This window comes from Somniosus microcephalus, chromosome 2 (assembly GCF_052327205.1).
Source record: "Somniosus microcephalus isolate GS21.2 chromosome 2, FLI_Smic_1.0, whole genome shotgun sequence".
NCBI classification, from domain to species: domain Eukaryota; kingdom Metazoa; phylum Chordata; class Chondrichthyes; order Squaliformes; family Somniosidae; genus Somniosus; species Somniosus microcephalus.
The window spans coordinates 255,387,863-255,408,924 of record NC_140988.1 but is presented as its reverse complement, the minus strand read 5'-3'; the positions used below and the strand labels follow the sequence as shown (position 1 = coordinate 255,408,924).

The following is a 21,062-nucleotide window of genomic DNA, read 5'->3' as shown; positions in this document are numbered from 1 at the left end:
AGCTAATTCTGCCCTCATGCCATTATAATTGCCTTTGTTTAAGATCAGGACACTGGTTTGGGATACAACTTTCTCACCCTCCAACTGAATTTGAAATTCAACCATGCTATGATCACTCTTTCCTAGAGGATCATTTACTATGAGATCATTTATTAATTCTGTCTCATTACATAGTACCAGATCCAAAATAGCCGGCTCCCTGGTTGGTTCCATTACATACTGTTCTAGGAAAACATCCCGGATGCACTCTATGAACTCCTCCTCCAGGCTACCATGGCCAATTTGATTTGTCCAATCAATATGGAGATTAAAATCACCCATGATTATTACCATACCTTTTTTACAGGCTTCCATTATTTGTTGATTTATACTCTGTCCAACAGCATTGCTACTGTTCGGGGGTCTGTAGACTACACCCACCAGAGACTTTTTCCCCTTATTATTTTTTATCTCCACCCAAACCGATTCTACATCTTGATCTTCTGAGCCAATGTCACTTCAGGCGGGCACAAAAGTGGCAAATGGAATTCAATCCGGAGAAGTGTGAAGTAATGCATTTGGGGAGGGCAAACGAGGCAAGGGAATACACAATAAATGGTAGGATACTGATAGGTGTAGAGGAACAGAGGGACCTTGGAGTGCATGTCCACCGATCCCTCAAGGTAGCAGGACAGGTAGGTAAGGTAGTTAAGAAGGTATACGGGATACTTTCCTTTACTAGCTGAGGCATAGAATATAAGAGCAGGGAAGTTATGCTTGAATTGTATAAAACACCAGTTAGACCACAGCTAGTGTACTGTGTGCAGTTCTGGTCATCACACTACAGGAAGGATGTGATTGCACTAGAGAGGGTACAGAAGACATTAACGAGGATGCTGCCACTGGAGAGTTTTAGTTATGAGGAAAGATTGGATAGGCTGGGGTTGTTTTCTTTGGAACAGAGGAGGCTGAGGGGAGACTTAATTGAGGTGTATAAAATTATGAGGGGCCTAGATAGAGTGGATAGGAAGGACCTATTTCCTTTAGCAAAGGTGTCAATAACCAGGGGGCATAGATTTAAAGTAATTGGTACAAGAATTAGAGGGGAGTTGAAGAGAAATGTTTTCACCCAGAAGGTGGTGGGGGTCTGGAACTCACTGCCTGATAGGGTTGTAAAGGCAGAAAGCTTCGTCGCACTTAAAAAGTACTTGGATATGCACTTGAAGTGCCGTAACCTACAGGGCCACGGACCAAGTGCTGGAAAATGGGATTAGGCTGGATAGCTCTTTTTCGGCTGGCACGGACAGGATGGGCCAAATGTCCTCCTTCTGTGATGTAAATTTCTATGATTCCCATTAGCCTTTTGTGTGAAGAAGTGCTTCCTGACATTACCCCTGAACAGTCTAGCTCCAATTTTAAGGTTATACCCCTTGTTCTGGACTTGTACACCAAGGGATATAATTTCTCTCTACCTTATCAAATCCTTTAATAATCTTAAACACCTCAATTAGATCACCCCTTAATCTTCTACTCACAAGGGAATACAAGCCTAGTCTATGCAACCTGTCCTCATAATTGATCCCTTTTAGCCCCGGTATCACTCTAGTGAATCTGTGCTGCACCCACTCCAAAGGCCAATATATCATTCCTGAGGTGTGGTGCCCAAAACTGAATGCAGTACTCCAGATGCACTGGATTTTCTGAGCATTTTATAAATTCAAGCAAAAAATGTTCCAACTCTCGCGCTCAAAATGCTTGTTTTGAAATTCCTACCTTTTTAAAAATCTTTCTGGATCAAGTGCGGAAAATCTGTTTTTGTGGCAAACAGGGCCTCAGTTCAACATCTCATCCCGAAGATGGCACCTCTGACAGTGCAGCACTTCCTCAGTACTGCACTCAAGTGCAAATCTATGTGCTGAGGCCTCTGAAGTGGGGCTTCAACCCACAACCATCTGACTCAGAAGCAAAAGTGCTACCATTGAGTCAAGGCTGACATAGATTACCATGGTCAGTGCATTCAAAATCTGTAGCGAATATTGTGCTTAATTTATAGCTTGAGGCTGGTAATTACGGAATCAGTTTGCAGCCTGCTTTAAACTTAATTGGCAACAAAGCACTTGGGACATCCAGAAGACATGAAAATCACTATATGAATGGAAGTTTGTTTGCTTTGTTTCTTTCTTTACTCTTGTATACTTTGATCAAAAAATGCTAGGAATACACACCAGGTCAATCATCATCTGAAAGATAGGTCAATGTGCCAGGTAGGTCTCTTCATCAGAACAGTGTTGTGATGGGGGTTCCACTTGAAATGTTAACCTGTCTATCTCTTTCCGGAGCTGACTGACCTGCTTTATATTTCCTGTACTTTTATTTCAAATTTCCAGCATTTGTATTTTTTTCTTTGATTTTATTTGTGTGTTTTAGTCATGCAAGTGTAAGTGACATCTGTTGTTTCTTCATTACTAGTTTTCTTTTAGTAAAAAGAAAGTTTATCATAATATACAATATTTACTTATTGATATTCCCTGATCCCTGTTTCCATATCGGCCTCCTCCTGAGGTCCCCACCACCATAGAAGCCAGTCTTCAGCCAATTCGATTCACTCCACGTGATATGAAGAAACGGCTGAGCACACTGGATACAGCAAAGGCTATGGGCCCTGACAACATCCCAGCTGTCGTGCTGAAGACTTGTGCCCCAGAACTTGCCGCGCCTCTAGTCAAGCTGTTCCAGTACAGCTATAACACTGGCATCTATCCGACAATGTGGAAAACTGCCCAGGTATGTTCTGTCCACAAAAAGCAGGACAAATTCAATCCGGCCAATTACCGCCCCATCAGTCTAATCTCAAATATTAGCAAAGTGATGGAAGGTGTCATCAACAGTGCTATCAAGCAGCACTTACTCACCAATAACCTGCTCACTGATGCTCAGTTTGGGTTCTGCCAGGACCACTCGGCTCCAGACCTCATTACAGCCTTGGTCCAAACATGGACAAAAGAGATGAATTCCAGAGGTGAGGTGAAAGTGACTGCCCTTGACATGGAGGCAGCATTTGACTGAGTCTGGCATCAAGGAGCCTGAGTAAAACTGAAGTCAATGGGAATTGGGGGGAAAACTCTCCATTGGCTGGAGTCAGACCTAGCACAAAGGAAGATGGTTGTGGTGGTTGGAGGTCAATCATCACAACCCCAGGACATTGCTGCAGGAGTTCCTCAGGGCAGTGTCCTAGGCCCAAACATCTTCAGCTGCTTCATCAATGACCTTCATTCCATCAGAAGTGGGGATGTTCGCTGATGACTGCACAGAGTTCAATGCCATTCACAACTCCTCAGATAATGAAGCAGTCCATGCCCACATGCAGCAAGATCTGGATGACATTTAGGCTTGGGCTGATAAGTGGCAGGTAACATTCAGGCCACACAAGTGCCAGGCAATGACTATCTCCAACAAGCGAGCATCTAACCACCGTCCCTTGACATTCAGCGGCATTACCATCACCGAATCCCCTACCATCAATATCCTGGTGGTCACCATTGACCAGAAACTTAACTGGACCAGCCACATAAATATTGTGGCAACAAGAGCAGGCCAGAGGCTAGGTATTCTGCAGCGAGTGTCTCACCTCCTGACTCCCCAAAGCCTTTCCACCATCTACAAGGCACAAGTCATGAGTGTGATGGAATACTCTCCACTTGCCTGGATGAGTGCAGCTCCAACAACACTCATGAAGCTCGACACCATCCAAGACAAAGCAGCCCACTTGATTGGCACCCCATCCACCACCTTAAACATTCACTCCTTCCACCACCGGCGTACCGTGGCTGCAATGTGTACCATCTACAAGATGCACTGCAGCAACTCGTCAAGGTTTCTTCGGCCTCCCAAACCCACGACCTCTACCATCTAGAAGGACAAGGGCAGCAGGCGCATGGGAACACCACCACCTCCAAGTTCCCCTCCAAGTAACACACCATCCTGACCTGGAAGTATATCGTCGACCCTTCATCATCGTTGGATCAAAATCCTGGAACACCCTCCCTAACAGCACTGTGGGAGTACCTTCACCACACGGACTGCAGCGGTTCAAGTAGGCGGCCTAGGGATGTCAATGGCAACTAGGGATGGGCAATAAATGCTGGCCTTGCCAGCGACACTTACATCCCATGAATGAATAGAAACAAAAACTCACAAAACATCAAAGAAAGTGAGAAAGTGACCACTAAGAAACTCTCCCCCTGTCAGATTACACCTGGCTTCCACTCTGCACCTCTACCCAATGGTTGACCAGCGTGTAAAGTTAAGGCACATGGGATTGGGGCAAGGTATTGACTTGGATAGAGAACTGGTTGGCAGACAGAAAGCAAAGAGTTGGAATAAACAGGTCTTTTTCCTTGTGGCAGGCAGTGACTAGTGGCGTACCGCAGGGATCGGTCCTAGGACCCCAGCTATTCACAATATATATTAATGATCTAGACAAGGGAACTAGATGTAATAGCTCCAAATTTGCAGACGACACAAAGCTGGGTGGGCGTGTGTGCTGTGAGGAGGATGCCGAGAAACTCCAGGATGATTTGGACAGGTTGGGTGATTGGGCAAAAGCATGGCAGATGCAATATAACGTGGATAAATGTGAGGTTACCCACTTTGGTGGCAAAAACAGGAAGGCAGATTATTACCTGAATGGCAATAGGTTGGGAGAAGGAGAAGTGCAATGAGACCTGAGTGTCCTTGTGCACCAGTCGCTGAAGGGAAGCATGCAGGTGCAGCAGGCGGTTAAGAATGCAAATGGTATGTTGGCCTTCGTAGCGGGAGGGTTTGAGTACAGGAACAAGGATATCTTGCTGCAGTTGTACAGGGCCTTGGTGAGACCACATCTTGAGTATTGTGTGCAGTTTTGGTCGCCTTATCTGAGGAAGGATGTTCTTGCCATGGAAGGAGTTCAGCGAAGATTCACCAGGCTGATACCTGGGATGGCAGGAATGACGTATGAGGAGAGATTGGGACGATTGGGCTTGTACTCGCTGGAGTTTAGAAGAATGAGAGGGGATCTCATTGAAACTTAAAATTCTGACAGGACTGGACAGACTAGATGCAGGAAGGATGTTCCTGATGGTCAGGGAGTCCAGAACCAGGGGTCACAGTCTAAGGATAAGGGGTAGGCCATTTAGGACAGAGATGAGGAGGTATTTCTTCACCCAGTGAGTGGTGAACCTGTGGAATTCTCTACCACAGAAGGCAGCAGAAGCCAATTCATTAAATATATTCAAGAAGGAGTTAGGTATATTTCTTAAGGCTAAAGGGATGCAGGGGTATGGGAAGAAAGCAGGGACCGGGTACTGAAATTGGATGATCAGCCATGATCGCATTGAATGGCGAAGCAGGCTCGAGGGGCCGAATGGCCTACTCCTGCTCCTATCTTCTATGTTTCGATGTTGACCTGAAATCTGATCCAGTAGGGTAACCGTAGTGTGAACCTGCATCTCATCCCTCAGTTTACAGACCCTGCTTGAGTACCAATGCTATGTCCCACCTTACTACCATTGTTCAGGTACTTGTATTTATGACACTAGGCATCTATACCTCTCCAAAGGTTAAAGCAGTACGAAATAAAAATGTTACTGAAAAAGCCTGAACTTCCACACAATCATTTCAGCATCTTTTGAACATTCATGTGGCTCTGTGTAGAACATTTTTTTCATTTATTGAATAGTAAACTGCAATTCATTAACACACTGCAAAGAGTTGCAAGTACAAAGAAGAAACAATAAAACAGAACTCTTGCAGTCCTCTAGGCACTACAAGACAAAAGTCCTTGATAAAAAGAAAGAACTTGCATTTATATAGCGCCTTTCAATACCTCAGGATGTCCCAAAGCGTTTTGCAACCAGTGAAGTACTTTTAAAGCGTAGTCACTTTTATAATCACAGAATCACAGAAACCCCACAGTGCAGATAGAGGCCATTTCGGCCCATCGAGCCTGCACCGACACATATCCCACCCGATCCCCGTAACCCTTACACCAACACATATCCCACCCTATCCCCGTAACCCCACGTATTTAATCCCCCTAACACTAAGGGTCAATTTATCATAGCCAATCAACCTAACCCGCATATCTTTGGACTGTGGGAGGAAACCAGAGCACCCGGAGGAAACCCACGCAAACACGGGGAGAATGTGCAAACTCCACACAGACACAAGCTCCCACAAACAACTATGTGATAATGACCAGATAGTCTGTTTTAGAGATGTTAGTTGAGGGATAAATGTTGGCTAGGACACTGGGGAGAACTCCCCTGCTCTTCTTCGAAATAGTGCTATGGATCTTTAACGTCCACCTCAGAGGGCAGACAGGGCTTCAGTTTAACATCTCATCCAAAAGACGGCACCTCCTACAGTGCCGCACTCCATCAGTACTGCACTGAAGTGTCAGCCTAGATTTTGTGCTCAAGTCTCTGGATTGAGTCTTGAATCCACAACCTTCTTACTCAGAGCTACCAGAGCCACAGCTGACACCATGACGATGAAGAAACTCTTAACTAGTAATGCTTTATTGTATTTTGAGGATCGTCTGGCTCTGAAGATGTATGGCCAGAACATACTAAATGTTTTTTCATCAACAACGTTTTCTCTAGCTACATCAATTGTATTAAAAAAATGTAATGATTCTGTACTACAAAATAATCAAAAACTGTAAAAATCACTGCCATATAGAGTCAAGACCATCTGCACAGGACTGTAAGTTATCTGTTTCAGTATTTCTGTGCGTTCTTCAGTATTGTGGTTTCATATAACATTTGTACCCACTGTTTAATCCAACATCTTTTCATGAAAGGGAAAAGGATTATATTTTTGTATATTCTCCTGCAATGTAAAGTAAATTACCTGGAACTCCGCAGTTTGACATGTTGGTTTGATGCCTTTGCCGAATGGAAGAACGCTTGTAAACAACATGAGGGTGGCCTTCGCCATAAGTAAAGTCACTGGTATGGTCCTCAGATATATTCTGCAATGGCTCAATGAAATACTGATCTTCTTCTGTTACAATCACCCCATGCTTGAGAAAACAAAATGAGATCAGCATTACTGCATGTAAGAATTTCAGAATTTTTTAGGAATTAGGCCCAAAAAGCCCATCCCTGAAGTACAGTACAGATCTATCTGGATTGTGCATAATGAATGTTCCAAATTCTTTGAACTGGTATTGTAAGAAATGTTATAACAAAGGGTGAATCATGAAACATAACAATGAGCATACAGCAACTGAGTCTGAGGATTATCCAAAAAATCCAAAGAAATTGAAATATATTAAATCTACTGACAATTAAAAGCTCCCTTTTCTTTTAATTTACTACTTTCGAATGGCTATTTTTTCCCCCATTCATCTGGGTATTTAAACGGTTGGACCTTTTTTGCTGAGGAGTTGCCAGCAATGCACGGGGTTGATACTCCTTCACTTTTTGTACAGCTTTCTTCCAAAAAATGAGTCAATGCTGATTTCAATGCATTTTATTACTTTGAAATAAATATACTAGCCAGGCACCTGTAATAGTGATTTGTATCCCAATCAAATTTGTACTTTTCTTTATTCAAAACTTATGAAGGCTGTGATATATTAAATACGAGTAATCATGCATGCAGCAAAACTCTAGTTTACACTCGTTGTAAGTTGGCAGAAGCATATTGTTCCCTTATAGTGGCCATATCTGTGATGGTAAGATATCCATCATTTGTAAACACTGAAAAAAGAGCTAATCAACCTCCCAACTAATGCAGCTTTTACTCCATCGCCAAGAAATATATTATTTAAATAAACCACCCGACCTGCATGGAACTTTGTCAGAAATCTGTACTTTGGTATGCTACACAGGAAGTGGGATTTTTGTACGTGCTTCTGACTAACATTCGGTCTGCAGAGGCCAGTGAAAGGGGCCTGCCTCTTTAAGATCTGGCTACCCTTCCCACTGCTGTGGATCATATGCAAATTAGCCATGTGCATCATACAGCGGGGCAGCTGTTTGTGTTTCCTCTCCTGCCACAGTTCCATTAGTTCAGTTAACATTTCTGGCTGCTACATAATAACAGGCAATGTATATACTACAGAACAACGCCACCGAATGAATAAAGCAGCATCCCAATTTGAAAAGCAAGTTTGGTGTTCTACTCACCAGACCATTACAGTTGCTTAAAGCCACTCTTGTAGTATTGTGCTCATGTTGTACATATCCCACATAATGGCAGTTATCAATAAAATCGTGTTTCCATTCTGGACCATCATTCCCCCAATATTCTACGATAAAATGTCTGGCGATTAATTTAGTGTTTAAACTCAAGTTTAAATGAAAGTGCTTTCCATAGGCGGACAGTCTGTAAAATAATTTAGATTCGGTTGGATCACGAGGTGTAACATCCGAACTCCTCCTTCGCCTTGAATGTCTATAGCTTTTCCCACTGTCGTTCAGGAAATCGCCGTTATGGTCCACTCGGACAGGAACCGTTAGCTGATAATGTTCAAGGTAAGAAAGGAATTCCTCTTTGAAATCACAAGGTGGAAAGATCCAGGAAGTGGGCGTGGAAGGAAAAAAAAGGACGTGACAAAGTACTACTAAAATACGAGTCAAAAATCATTCCATCCAATCTAAAGGGAGAGTAGCTGTCTGTCAAGTATTTTCAAAATGCAGCTAAGCTAAGTAACGACATCACACAGTCCAGTATTAAATCAGTTAATGCCTCGGAGAATTAGTGGAACCACGTCACATGCAGTAAGTTGGGAAGGACAAAGACTTCGAAATAACCAGACTTATGCAGAAAGTCAACAGTACTATCCCTTAAAAAGTGTGATCTAGTAACAATTTGCATATTGCAAGATATTGATACGAATTTGCCGTTAACACTCCAACTGCGATATGTGGACTCTGCTATGTAGACAAACCAAATCAATGCAAACTCTTGTCATAACCAAAACATTAAAGAATGTGTTGTGGACCTCGTTCAGCTTGGATCAAATGAGCTATTTTTGGTCTATCCCGATTCCCAACCTACTGTATATAACGGGGCTGTATGCAAAAGGATTGCATCAAATCACGATCAAAGGTCACTCACATATAGCTCAGTCCAATCGCCTTAATAATTAAATTCTGCTGTTGCAATCGGTCAGAAATGTAGAATTAAAAAGAAATATGACAGATAGTTGTAACAAAGAAAAAATGAACTTGTGCCAAAAAAGCCAACATCGTTTATTTCTGTTGTAAAGCCTTGGCGATGTGGCACTAGTCTAGTGTATTGGTCATGATGAGATGATCCTACCTTGAGAACTGTAAGAAAGCCTTGTGTCACTGTCAAATTCCGAAGCAGCCATGACTAGGCTCAAAATCCAAGTCACCGTCTTCCACAAAATTTCCATAATTTAGTGAACCTGAAGCTGTTTGTGGCTACCTTTGCGCTAGACAGTTTTGTCGACTCCAGAAGCGCACCATAACAAGCCCATGGGTCGCGGCGTCCTCGGCACGTTTCCGTGCGGCGGCGGCGGTGCCTCAGCGCCGAATGGCCCAACAGCGCCTGCACCAGCCCGTGTGCCCACTCATCCCTGCGCCCAAAGCCAGCAGCAAAGCCGCGAAACCCTCAGCACCGACACTCATTGGCCGTTTATTGGGACTCAGTCATCCGTATGCCTGCAAAAGGGGAACGCAATGCATTAATGATGTCATTGTCCACTGTTATTCTCAGTAAATTACTTGTGGGGGTCATTTTAGCAACAAAACCGTTGAATTATACAGATTTATTTTATAGCGCATTACAATGAATGCACAGTTACTACTGACTGTAAGGTTCGGACTACAGAAGATTCAAAGGCCAGACACGTGAAGTAGATCGGAGAGGAAATGCACATTTCTCTCCTCCCCCTTTAAAGATTGTTGACTTCTTAACGTCCGGTTTCTGACAAGGAAAATCACACAATTAAGAAAATACAGCTGACGAGAAATCAGTGCAAACTCATGTTACGTGTCTTCCTAATCTAAAGGAAAAGTCATCAGAATAGACAGCAAACCAAAACTCGCTCTTGTGAGACCTCGTGCCTTTCAAACCGAGTGAAACCCAATGTTTTTATGAAGTTAAGAAGTGCTTTCCTGGAGCTCCTTCCTCTTTCCCACAAACCCTGAGCCCACATCAGCCCATTGGCACCAACAAATGTAGCATGAAATGTAAGTGAATAGTCAAGCTCCCTGTGGAGGAGTCGAGCCGCCCAACACCCGGAGCCCGCTCTCACCTGCTGCTGGGCGGAGCCCGCTCATCCAGCCAATCCACAGGGACCGCGACCGCCAATCACACCCGTGAGAGCCATCACCTTCCCGCGAACTGCCCGAATGAAAGAGCGCGAGATGGAAGGGTGGAGGAAGAGGGAGATGATTTGAGGGACAAGGGGAGAGGGTGAATGAAGAGGGGGAGGATTGGAGGGGGGGTTGGAGGAAGGGGAAGTGTGAAGGAAGGGGAAGTGTGGAGGAAGAGGGTGGAGGAAGGCAGAGAGAATAAGGAGGAAGAGGGGGGCAGAGAGAAGGAGCAGGGAGAGAGTGCAGGGAGAGGGCAGAGGGAGGGCGAGGAGGGAGAGAGGAGGAGAGAGAGGGAACAGAGAGAGGGAGGAGGGAGGGGGAACAGAGACAGGGAGAGGGGAGCAGAGAGAGGGAGGGAGGAGAGGGGAGCAGAGAGAGGGAGGAGGGAGAGGGAACAGAGAGAGGGAGGAGGGAGAGGGAACAGAGAGAGGGAGGAGGGAGGGGGAACAGAGACAGGGAGAGGGGAGCAGAGGGAGGAGGGAGAGGGGAGTGGGGAGGAGGGAGAGGGGAGCAGAGACAGGGAGGGAGGAGAGGGGAGCAGAGACAGGGAGGGAGGAGAGGGGAGCAGAGACAGGGAGGGGCGAGAGGGGAGCAGAGAGAGGGAGGAGGGAGAGGGGAGCAGAGAGAGGGAGGGAGGAGAGGGGAGCAGAGAGAGGGAGGGAGGAGAGGGGAGCAGAGAGAGGGAGGGAGGAGAGGGGAGCAGAGAGAGGGAGGAGGGAGAGGGGAGCAGAGAGAGGGAGGAGGGAGAGGGGAGCAGAGAGAGGGAGGGAGGAGAGGGGAGCAGAGAGAGGGAGGAGGGAGAGGGGAGCAGAGAGAGGGAGTGGGGAGGAGGGAGAGGGGAGCAGAGACAGGGAGAGGAAGGAGAGGGGAGCAGAGAGAGGGAGGAAGGAGAGGGGAGCAGAGAGAGGGAGGGAGGAGAGGGGAGCAGAGAGAGGGAGGAGGGAGAGGGGAGTGGGGAGGAGGGAGAGGGGAGCAGAGACAGGGAGGGAGGAGAGGGGAGCAGAGACAGGGAGGGGGGAGAGGGGAGCAGAGAGAGGGAGGGAGGAGAGGGGAGCAGAGAGAGGGAGGGAGGAGAGGGGAGCAGAGAGAGGGAGGAGGGAGAGGGGAGCAGAGACAGGGAGAGGAAGGAGAGGGGAGCAGAGAGAGGGAGGAAGGAGAGGGGAGCAGAGAGAGGGAGGGAGGAGAGGGGAGCAGAGACAGGGAGAGGAAGGAGAGGGGAGCAGAGAGAGGGAGGAGGGAGAGGGGAGCAGAGAGAGGGAGTGGGGAGGAGGGAGAGGGGAGCAGAGACAGGGAGGGAGGAGAGGGGAGCAGAGAGAGGGAGGAGGGAGAGGGGAGCAGAGACAGGGAGAGGAAGGAGAGGGGAGCAGAGAGAGGGAGGAGAGAGGAGCAGAGAGGCAGGAGGGAGAGGGGAGGAGGGAGAAGAGAGGAAGGGAGGGAGGAGAGGGGGGAGAAGAGAGGGAGGAGGGAGAGGGGAGCAGGCAAGGGAGCTGAAGGGAGGGGGAAAGTGGGAGGATGGGGAAGGGGAGGGCAGGGAAGGGAGGAAGGAGGGGGAAGGGAGGAGGGTGGGCAGAAGGGAAAGGGGGAAGGAAGAGAGGAGATAGGGCAGAAGGGAGATTGGAGAAATGATGGGTAGAAGGGGAGGAGAGGGTGGGATGAGGGATCGGGAAGGGGAGAGGTGAGGGGAAGGAGAGGAGAGATAGGGGAGGAGGAAGGAGTGAGGGTAAAGGGGAGGAGGTAGAGAGGAAGAGGAGGAATGAGAGAGGGGGAAGGGGAGGAGGTAGAGAGGATGGGGAGGTAGAAGAAGGGAGAGGGGAGGAGGGAGGGGGAGTAGGGAGAGGCAAGGAGAAAGGTATGGAATGAGTGGATAGGGTGGAGGAGCAGGAAGGGAGAACGGGAGAGAGAACGAAAGGGGAGGATAGGAGTGTGGAGGGGACGCAGCAAGAGAGGTGAAGAGGAGTAGGGATGGGGAGGGATAGGGATGCGGGAGGGGTAAAGGAGGGGTTGAAGGGCAGGGGAGGAGGAAGAGAGATGGGGAACTGGGAGGGGGAAGATTGGACAGGAGTAGGGGAGAGAAGGTGTGCAGAGGAGGAGGCAAAGGGTAGGAAGGTGAGGGGAGGAGAGGAGGGGAGGAGAGGAGATGGGAGGAGTGACTGAATAGAGGGAAGGAGGGAGGAGAGGAGAGTGGCTAGTGGTGTCCTGCAAAGATCTGTGTTGGGGCCTCAACTATTTATTAACAACTTAGATGATGGGATAAAAAGCCACATTTCCAAATTTGCCAATGACACGAAGATAGGCGGCATTGTAAGAAGTGTAGCTGGAAGCATAAAATTATGAAGAGATATTGATAGATTAAGCGAATGGGCAAAAATGTGGCTAATCGATTTCAATGTAGGCAAATGTGACATCATCCACTTTGGACCTAAAAAGGATAGAACAGGGTACTTTCAAAATGGTAAAAAGCTAAAAGCAGTGGAGTTCCAAAGAGACTTGGGGGTCCAGGTACATAGATTATTAAAATGTCATTAACAGGTACAGAAAATAATCTAAAAGGCTAAAGGATTTATCTAGAGGAGAAGAATACAAGGGAACTAGAAGTCATGCTTCAGCTATACAAAGCCCTGGTTAGACCACACCTGGGGTATTGTGAGCAGTTCTGGGCACAATACCTCAGGAAGGATATATTAGCCTTGTAGGAAGTACAGCATAGGTTTACGAGAATACCTGAACTCCAACCGTTAAATTACGAGGAGAGATTACACAAATTAGGGTTGTATTCCCTGGAATTTAGAAGATTAAGGGGTGATTTGATTAAAGTTTTCAAGATATTAAAGGTAGATAGATAGAGATAAACTATTTCTGCTGGTTGGGGATTCTAGGACTAGGGGGTATAGTCTAAAAATTAGAGCCAGACCTTTAAGGAGTGAAATTAGAAAACACTTCTACACACAAAGGGTGGTAGAAGTTTGGAACTCTCTTCCGCAAATGGCAATTGATGCTGGATCAATTGTTAATTTTAAATCTGAGATTGATAGATTTTTCTTAACCAAAGGTATCAAGGGATATGGGCCAAAGGTGGGTATATGGAGTTAGGTCACAGATCAGCCATGATCTCATTGAATGGCGGAATAGGCTCAAGGGGCTACACGGCCTATTCCTGTTCCTATGAGCAGGAGATGGAAGGAGTAAGGGAGGAGAGGGGGAAGGGCTAAGTGGAGGGGAGGGAAATGCGGGTATAGAGGGGGAGCAAGAGAGATGAAGAAAGGGAAGAAGGGGAACTACTGAGGAGAAATAGGGAGCAACGGGGAGAGAGGAGGCCATTGAACATTTTCCAACGTTAAAGGTGTTATATGCATACAAGTTGTCATTGTTGAAATGGAGGCAGAGCAACGGAAGATGGGGGTGGGTTGGAGCATCGGAAGAACAACCAGGAAGGAAGATAAGCAAGAGAGAGGGGAGCAAAGGGGAGAGGAACAAGTGAGAGAATAGCACGAAGATGAGAAGTAATCGAGAGCTGAGGAAAGCAATGAGAGAGAGCAAAGGGGAAAAGCATAAAGGAAGGTGGAACCCACTAGAGGAAAAGGGAAGAAATGGGAGAATTACAAAAGAGAGAACAGGAAGAGGGAAAGAATAAGGGGAGAAAAGGGGAACAACAGGGGGTATGGAATGCAACTTTGGGTGAGAGAGAGCGACAAGGAAAGAGGGAGAACGGGTGGAAGCAATGGGTAGACAAAGGATAAGAACAACAGAGGGAGCAACAAGCGGAAAGCAAAGGGAAAACAAAGGAAGAGGGGAAAAGTTTTTAAAAAACAGGGAGAGGGGGCAGAGAGCAACAAGAGGACAGAAGAAGAGGAGCGAGCGAGAGGGGAACGTGTGGTCTAAGAGGTAGGAAGCAACACCAGGAGAACGGGCAGTACGGATAGAAGCATGAGCGAGTCTGGAGCCCCAGACAGTGCACTCGAGGCAACAGGAGCCGGCCGCTGCTCAGCACAAAGCGAGCCCTGTGTAACATAGGGCGACACCGGGAGAATCCTGGGCGCGAACTCCAGTAACACATTACAACGAGCAGGACCCGGCAAGGCGAGAGTTAGATTGAGCCCGGAGGGGAAGACACCGAAGGCGGTGAGAGTCAGCATCACCTCGCGGTAAACGGGAACGCTTAGAAGCGGGAGAACAAATTGGAGTCAAAGGGTCTCACGCTCACCAAACCAAAGCCTGGCCTCAGGCTAAAGCAAGGAGGCATTCTGCATGATCTATATTTAAAAGTCAATATTTTTAATAGGGACGAGGCAGGAGGTGGGAGGGGCGACCACTGCTGACTGACGTGTCTAGATTACACTTCCTTGGCACATCCTAACAGCTAGATAATTTTAGGCTGAAAAATGAAATTGCGACTCTGAATGTAGTGACATCGGTTTTATATGAGTCAGTGTCAAAATTACGGTGGGTTTGCGAAACAGAGGAAATGGACCATGAATTACAATTTGAATAATTTATTTTAAAACACCTAAATACATGCTTTTCTACTTTGATAAAAGTTGTATCATAACTCATTGAGTCTGAAGTTGTAACACAATAGTTGGCGATGACCCAGTGCAAACAAAAGGCTTGCGTTACGGGCACACAAAAGTCACATTAGCCCAAGTGCATGCGAAAGTTCGCATTCAGTGGGAGTCCCCCGGAATATAAAACAGTGACACGGTGTGAGATTTGAGATAAGCGCGCACCATTAAGTTCCAAACCGATAGGGTTAGCCTGGTACAATGGCATGTGTATGTTGCTAGGGAAGTGAAGGGGGAGGGGCAGGAGCTCAATCGAAGGATATAAAGTCCGCGGCTCCCCGCTGAAGTTGCAGAACTGCTCCTTGTATTGAATGGTTACCGTTTCAGTGGAGAGATAAATAACACGTCCCCCAGCTATCGTCAGAATTCTGCAACGAAAAAAAATCTGACTTTCTTTTTTTAATTAAAAAAATATATAAAAATCTGATCTCCGATACAATGATTGCAGAACACGATTTTTTTAATCAAAATTTGGGGCGGAAATCACACTACGGATAGACTCTGAAAAGAAAACCAAACTTTGCAGACGTCACCAAAAGTCAGGTTTGGCTTTCTAACCTGTGCTGTGTTTCCTGCGCCGTGCCCAGTAAGTTTTCCAGGAGCTGTCAGATTTCTGCTGGACAATCCCAAATTTTTCAGTGAAGGAGCTACGAAAAGGCTAGACACTACAAAAACATAGCACACAGCTGGCCGGTCAACGTCAGCATTTCAACGTCAAAAAATAAGAGAAAATTAAAACCTTTCATACATAGGGGGGAATGGAATAGGTTCCGTACAGTCAATATAAAGTAACATTCAGCAGCCCATTCCCAGACAGCAGCTCGAAATCTATTTGGATAAAACGCGTGTGACCCAGACAGTTGGCAGTTGGCCCAAATACATTACACCGGCAGCTCAAATAAAAACAAGCGTCTCTACAACAATGAAAGAATTGGAAAGGCTGTGCTTTCTTGCACACTTTTAAGTCTTGTTGCGATTTTAAAGATATATACGTTGCTTTCTATCAGTCACACTCCCCACATTCGATTAGTTGGAACGACGCATCCTTAAAAAAAAAACCTCACAAATCACACGAGGTACAGATTAAATCAAAGAACACTATTCTGCATAGCGTTTGTTACTCTCCTAAAACCATACAAGAAATGGAACTATCTTACTTAAAATGCACGAGAGGATCTGCTAAATTAGGGTTTCAGACATATAATCGCAAAAAAGACCAAACGATTCCTTCAGTGCAGTCCATTTCAGCAAAAAAGTGAAATAATTGAAACTGCTTCAGTGTCCAATCCCATTAGTTTACAATACAACTTATCGTGAGCTTTAGCAGTAAACCGACACTTTAAGATAGACAAAGGGGTCGGAAAAATGTTACTAGTAGCCTTTACCGTTTTCATCTTCATTCTGGGAAGGTTTTAAGTGCAGCTTTCAAACAATAGACCGTGCACACTGGCGATCCGTACCAACCAATTCTACTCTCTCGAAACCACAAGAGTTATTTTCATCCAGAACAAAATCCTGAAGTTTGGAGGGGGGTGGGGGGAGGTGGGGGGGAGCTTACTGAAGTTACTGACTTGGCAGAAACTGGGATGCCATCAGCCACCACCAAGCAACATAGATTTTTTTCCCCCCACTGACTCCTCTCTCCCGGGTAGCTGAGCTCGTACAAAGCTCTATAGGACAGTTGGAAAAGTAAGACAGGCAATACAACAAAGTATATGAAACAGCCCCGATCTGACTACCGGCCTTCAGCCAAGTTTAGACTTGCAATCTGGCAATCCGATGTGTGCTACAGAGCGTACTTACGTCAGTGAAAAATGCAGATGTGCTTTTTTTTCACAGACCGGGTTGTGCGCATGTCTTATGGGTCACGTGAAGGGGAGGGGGCGACGAAGGGGTCCAGTCAGGGTGAAACTGGCATAGGAGAGCCCAGCATAGACTAAACTTCAAAAAAGTACACCACACTCACTTTAAAGTGGGAGAGGAGCGACTGCCCAGCTCGCACACTGTTTCTGTTTAATAGTAACACTTTGCATTGTTGATTAAGGACATTAATTTTCTTCAGTTCGTATTCAACAGGGAAACAAATCATACCTCGGAAACGCACAAGTCATCTAATTTTAATGTTATTACGGGGGGGGGAGGCATTTACTCTTAGATTGTTATTCGTCTTGATGAGATTACAGCGGTGCAGTTTTCTTGTTGCAAGCGTTTCCACTTAAGATTATGTTATCTTCAATATTAAGTACCCGGGGGCAATTTATTACAGTTTAAAACTCCTATAAAAAGCTTAATGCAGTCACAACAGCAGAAGCAGCGTAGTCATTAGTCCTAAAAGCTCTTCCTAAACATGACTTAAATTAGAATGGATTGGAAGTCGATTTAACTGTTTACATTCCAGTGGCAGCACCAGCATAAACTTTTAAATAGCCTCAAGCCATCAGAGCGTTTCTAGGGGAAACACATGCATGTGGTAGTGAAAATAATGTAGTCAAGCAGATTGTCAGTTGCACTGTAGAAATTAACATTAAAAGTCGGTGACCTGTAGAAATTAACCTCTACATTTATTAATGGGGGAGGGGGTAAAAACTATATAGCTAACCATTTAAACTCAATCTGAAAGGAAGCAGCTCAAAAATTAGAAGGAAGGAACATGCTAAAAGTTATGTGGCGCTTAGATCTTCGATGCTTTAAAATTAAAACCCAACATGAAGGGATTTGTACATTCCCCCCCCCCCCCCCCCAGACGTCATCGCTGGTCGAACCCACCTTTTATATCGGCATGGTCGCATAGAATAGGTTAACGGGGAAGCAGCAGTCGCAACTATTGTTGAGTTCCAAGACATTGTGCGTTACCAACAAAAAGCTGGATAGATAAATAACGTGCAGCATGGCGAGTGTAAGGAAAGGTCTGCACTAGGCGCTCTAACCGACTGCAATATCAAAGAACACGGAGTAAATGAAAAGTCTCACAGAACTTGGCAGAAAGTTCAATCGAACTGTGGTGCACTTCTGGTTTACAATTGAAGGTTAAAGTGACATTAAGCAATTATAGCCTGTAGGTCTCATAAGATAATCATATTTGAGATAATATTGTAAAATTAAAATAAATTGTAAACCATAAAAAGTCTGTTCTTCTCAGCAACACCATAAGTGAAGATTTAAATCAGAGAACGCTAAATAAACATAAAAAAGCAAAGCTACTAGTTTGGACTATTGCTTTCTAAGCGTTTCTAAGAAATATTCAATAACAACTCATGCATTTGTTTTTAATTGGATTGGTTTCAGTTAATACACAGGATCCTGTACCTCTAAATAGACGGAAGCGTTGAAGTGGGCAGTGAATCGGAGCACGAGCATGAATGTATCTGCAGGTGTCTGCCACCGCGATCACAATGTCAGAATGTGAGACAACGGTATCGTCGTGAGATGCGCTGAGACAACTGTGACACCAGTGAATGTTGGGGTCGTTTTGCACTTTTGGTTTTATTTAAAATAAACAAAAACAAGACTATTCACAAAGCTAAACATGTGTTCGAAACAGTGTTGCTCTGCCGTTTGACCTGCGTTAGTCTGTTTCATGTGGTTAGAAAAACAACGATTGGGAGTAGCAACTTAATCTTATCGATTTCCTAAACAACGCTTCGGCACAGTGCACTTACATCTGGTTTGTCTTTCAGTTATTCTGCAAGCTATCACAGTTTTCTGTGCTGGGAAAGAATCCTTTGAAAAATAAGCCTTGAAACTTTTTTAAAAAATCTGGTCGGCCACGCATTGTCTGAAAACAGACAAGATACAAAGTTTCCAGTCTTCTGTCTCAATTACTTTGCATCGTGAATCAGGTTTTATTTCCATTAGACTGTTCCAACCCACGCCGGAGGTAGTAGGTGTAAGTCGTTTGGTGGTCTATGGAACCTTTAGCTAGAGATCTCGATGATTTAAAGGTCGCCAAGGAGCCCATACAGACGAGCTTTCTTAGAGGTGAAAGGGAAACGCATCAGTCTCCACAGCCGCTAGTCCTCGACGTGACCTTCTCATTACTTGGCTCCACGCCAAACAAGTCTAGAAGGTATAAGTACATCCTGTGGTGGGTATTGACAATTTCAAATAAACACGCTCCATATGTTATGCCGAATTGGTGAAACGATTGTTTGTAATAAAATATTGGTCCTGAACTATGATTCCGGAACTGATTCTTTAATGTCATGAAAAGCAATTATAGAAAAGCCTTTCAACAATGCCCAACGCACATCGTTCTTAGTATATGTGTGTGTGAAAACATTGGGGTTTAGTCCAGTAAATAAAAAGTCCTTTCAGATTTTTCTTTATTCGCAAATTTGTCTTTAATTGATGTTATTGGTAACTGAAATGTGAAATATAACTGAAGCTAAGTACCTGAAATTGTAACACACATTCGCTAAATATATTCACTAGAAAGGCTCTTTAAATGTTGTTACTTCTTGGGCTTGTTTAAGGGTTATACACGAATGACTGTCTTAAAAGTTTGTTTTGAAAGGTGAGTATATTGAACTGGTTCTGTGACAGTCGTATATTTAATAACGATTTCCTGGGAACTGCTAGGTAAAACCGTTGGCATTCCCAGGCTACTATCCAAAACGTTAGAGGAGTACATGCTGGTTCAGCACACAGTCAGTTGGCCACTTTCATTACTTCCTCTGTTTATTTAGACAACGCCATCGTGTGGCTTCGGGGAATGAAGACAAAGACGACAAAAGTAATGCAAAGAAATACCACTCGAGCAGGCAAGCAGAGAATCCCGTTACACATTTCACTGTGTTTTTAAATTGTTACAGCACCAGAAAGAAGTCATGGCCGAACAGTGTGCAAGGAACACGGAATTGTAATTGCTGTGTATATATAAATATAAATAAATGGGTTTGCCTCGTGTAGTATAACGAAACGTGTCTGTTTTCATTGTCTCATAAATCTATTATATAACACTGATGACTTTCACAGAATTAATACTGCGCAAAAACACAGATTATTCGCTACCGCAATGATTTATTATTCGGTTTTCTATACAATGGTGTTGAGGTTGCTATAGTAGTTATAATTCTTCCTCCCCTTTATAAAATTTCACCACTTTCATTAATTAACAAAAACATTCATTCAGAGTCTTTTCCTTTCCAATTTCCAGACAATAAATTATTGTTCTCTTCTTCATTAATCTTATGGACACTTTGACATTTTTAAGCAACTGGGATAATAATGTCTTCTCTTTCAAATAAAAAATATAGCTTATTCGACGAGCATAAAATTGAGGGAGTTTGCAACACAATGTGTTAGTCTGTTAGATTGTCATCGTTTTGTTTGCCTGTCAGGACTGTGACCTCTGTTACTAAAAAAAATAAGGAATTTCGTTCCTTGTAAATACTACAGGATCTAATGACAACTTAATTTCAACCAAAAATGCCATTTAAGTATTTTTTTTTGCTCCCCAATAGGTCAGTGCATAAATGCAAGTTGGTTGATCTCAGGCTGGGTGGCAGGAAGAGCACCACAATTGGTCTTAGTATCATTGAGCCAGGGAGGGGGATATTAGCTAGGATTCTCACTACTGATCACTATCTAATGATAACTGTTGAGAAATTTGCATGTCTAGACATGGGGTGAGGATAGAATTGGGCTTGGTGGTGATGCTGTCCACGGTTGAACAGATGCCAATACTCAGGTCTTGATTTCCTGCCTTGTTTCAGCCAATTTTGGGCTAGTAGTTGGGCAGACAGAGGTGGGAAATGGAGCAGAGATCCATCACTCCAAATCTTTCCCATTTTAGCACTCCCCCCAACCCCCCTCCCCCACCCCCCCCCACCCCACCTCACCTCACCTCAATTTTCCAATGTTATTTCTGCAGAAGTTGGAAGAGCCCACCCATTTTGGGGTGGGTAAATGTAAATGAGTCGGGCGGATTTGGTAATATCATATGCTCCATTTGCCATCTTTTCTGCCTTATTCCTGCTGAGTATAAATTACGCTAGTATAAAACAGATGTCCGAAGTTGCTAGCCATTAGCCTGGAGGTAAGTTTAATCAAAAAGAGGGGCAGCAGCCTAATAAGTAGTGGAGGACACCCTGTTTCTGGTTGCAAGAGGGACATTCATACCAGTCTGATAAAGGAGATCTTCGCTTCAGTACTACAACCAGCATGAACAATCCTCTCTACATTCCCTTCC

General features: G+C 44.9%; 1 protein-coding gene and 1 long non-coding RNA gene across 3 annotated transcripts in view; one reads left to right on the top strand and one right to left on the bottom strand.

The window, feature by feature from the left end:
• Positions 1–16,661, bottom strand: part of adamts6 (ADAM metallopeptidase with thrombospondin type 1 motif, 6) — a 388,783-nt gene extending 372,122 nt beyond the window's left edge. Inside the window, exons 1-4 of one of the 2 annotated variants that reach the window (XM_085971193.1) lie at positions 16,258–16,661; positions 9,292–9,656; positions 8,154–8,518; positions 6,871–7,042 (exon numbers count right to left, since the gene is read on the bottom strand). In XM_085971193.1, coding sequence (XP_085827319.1) covers positions 6,871–7,042; positions 8,154–8,518; positions 9,292–9,388 — 634 coding nt within the window. In that variant the 5' untranslated portion in view covers positions 9,389–9,656; positions 16,258–16,661. The remainder of the gene's footprint in view (positions 1–6,870; positions 7,043–8,153; positions 8,519–9,291; positions 9,657–16,257) is intronic. The other variant, XM_085971201.1, reaches the window with a different exon arrangement.
• Positions 16,662–18,867: 2,206 nt separating this feature from the next.
• Positions 18,868–19,790, top strand: LOC147123340 (uncharacterized). Its single transcript, XR_015074260.1, has 2 exons — positions 18,868–18,956; positions 19,558–19,790. It is a non-coding gene; the product is annotated as an uncharacterized LOC147123340 (long non-coding RNA).
• Positions 19,791–21,062: the final 1,272 nt, after the last annotated feature.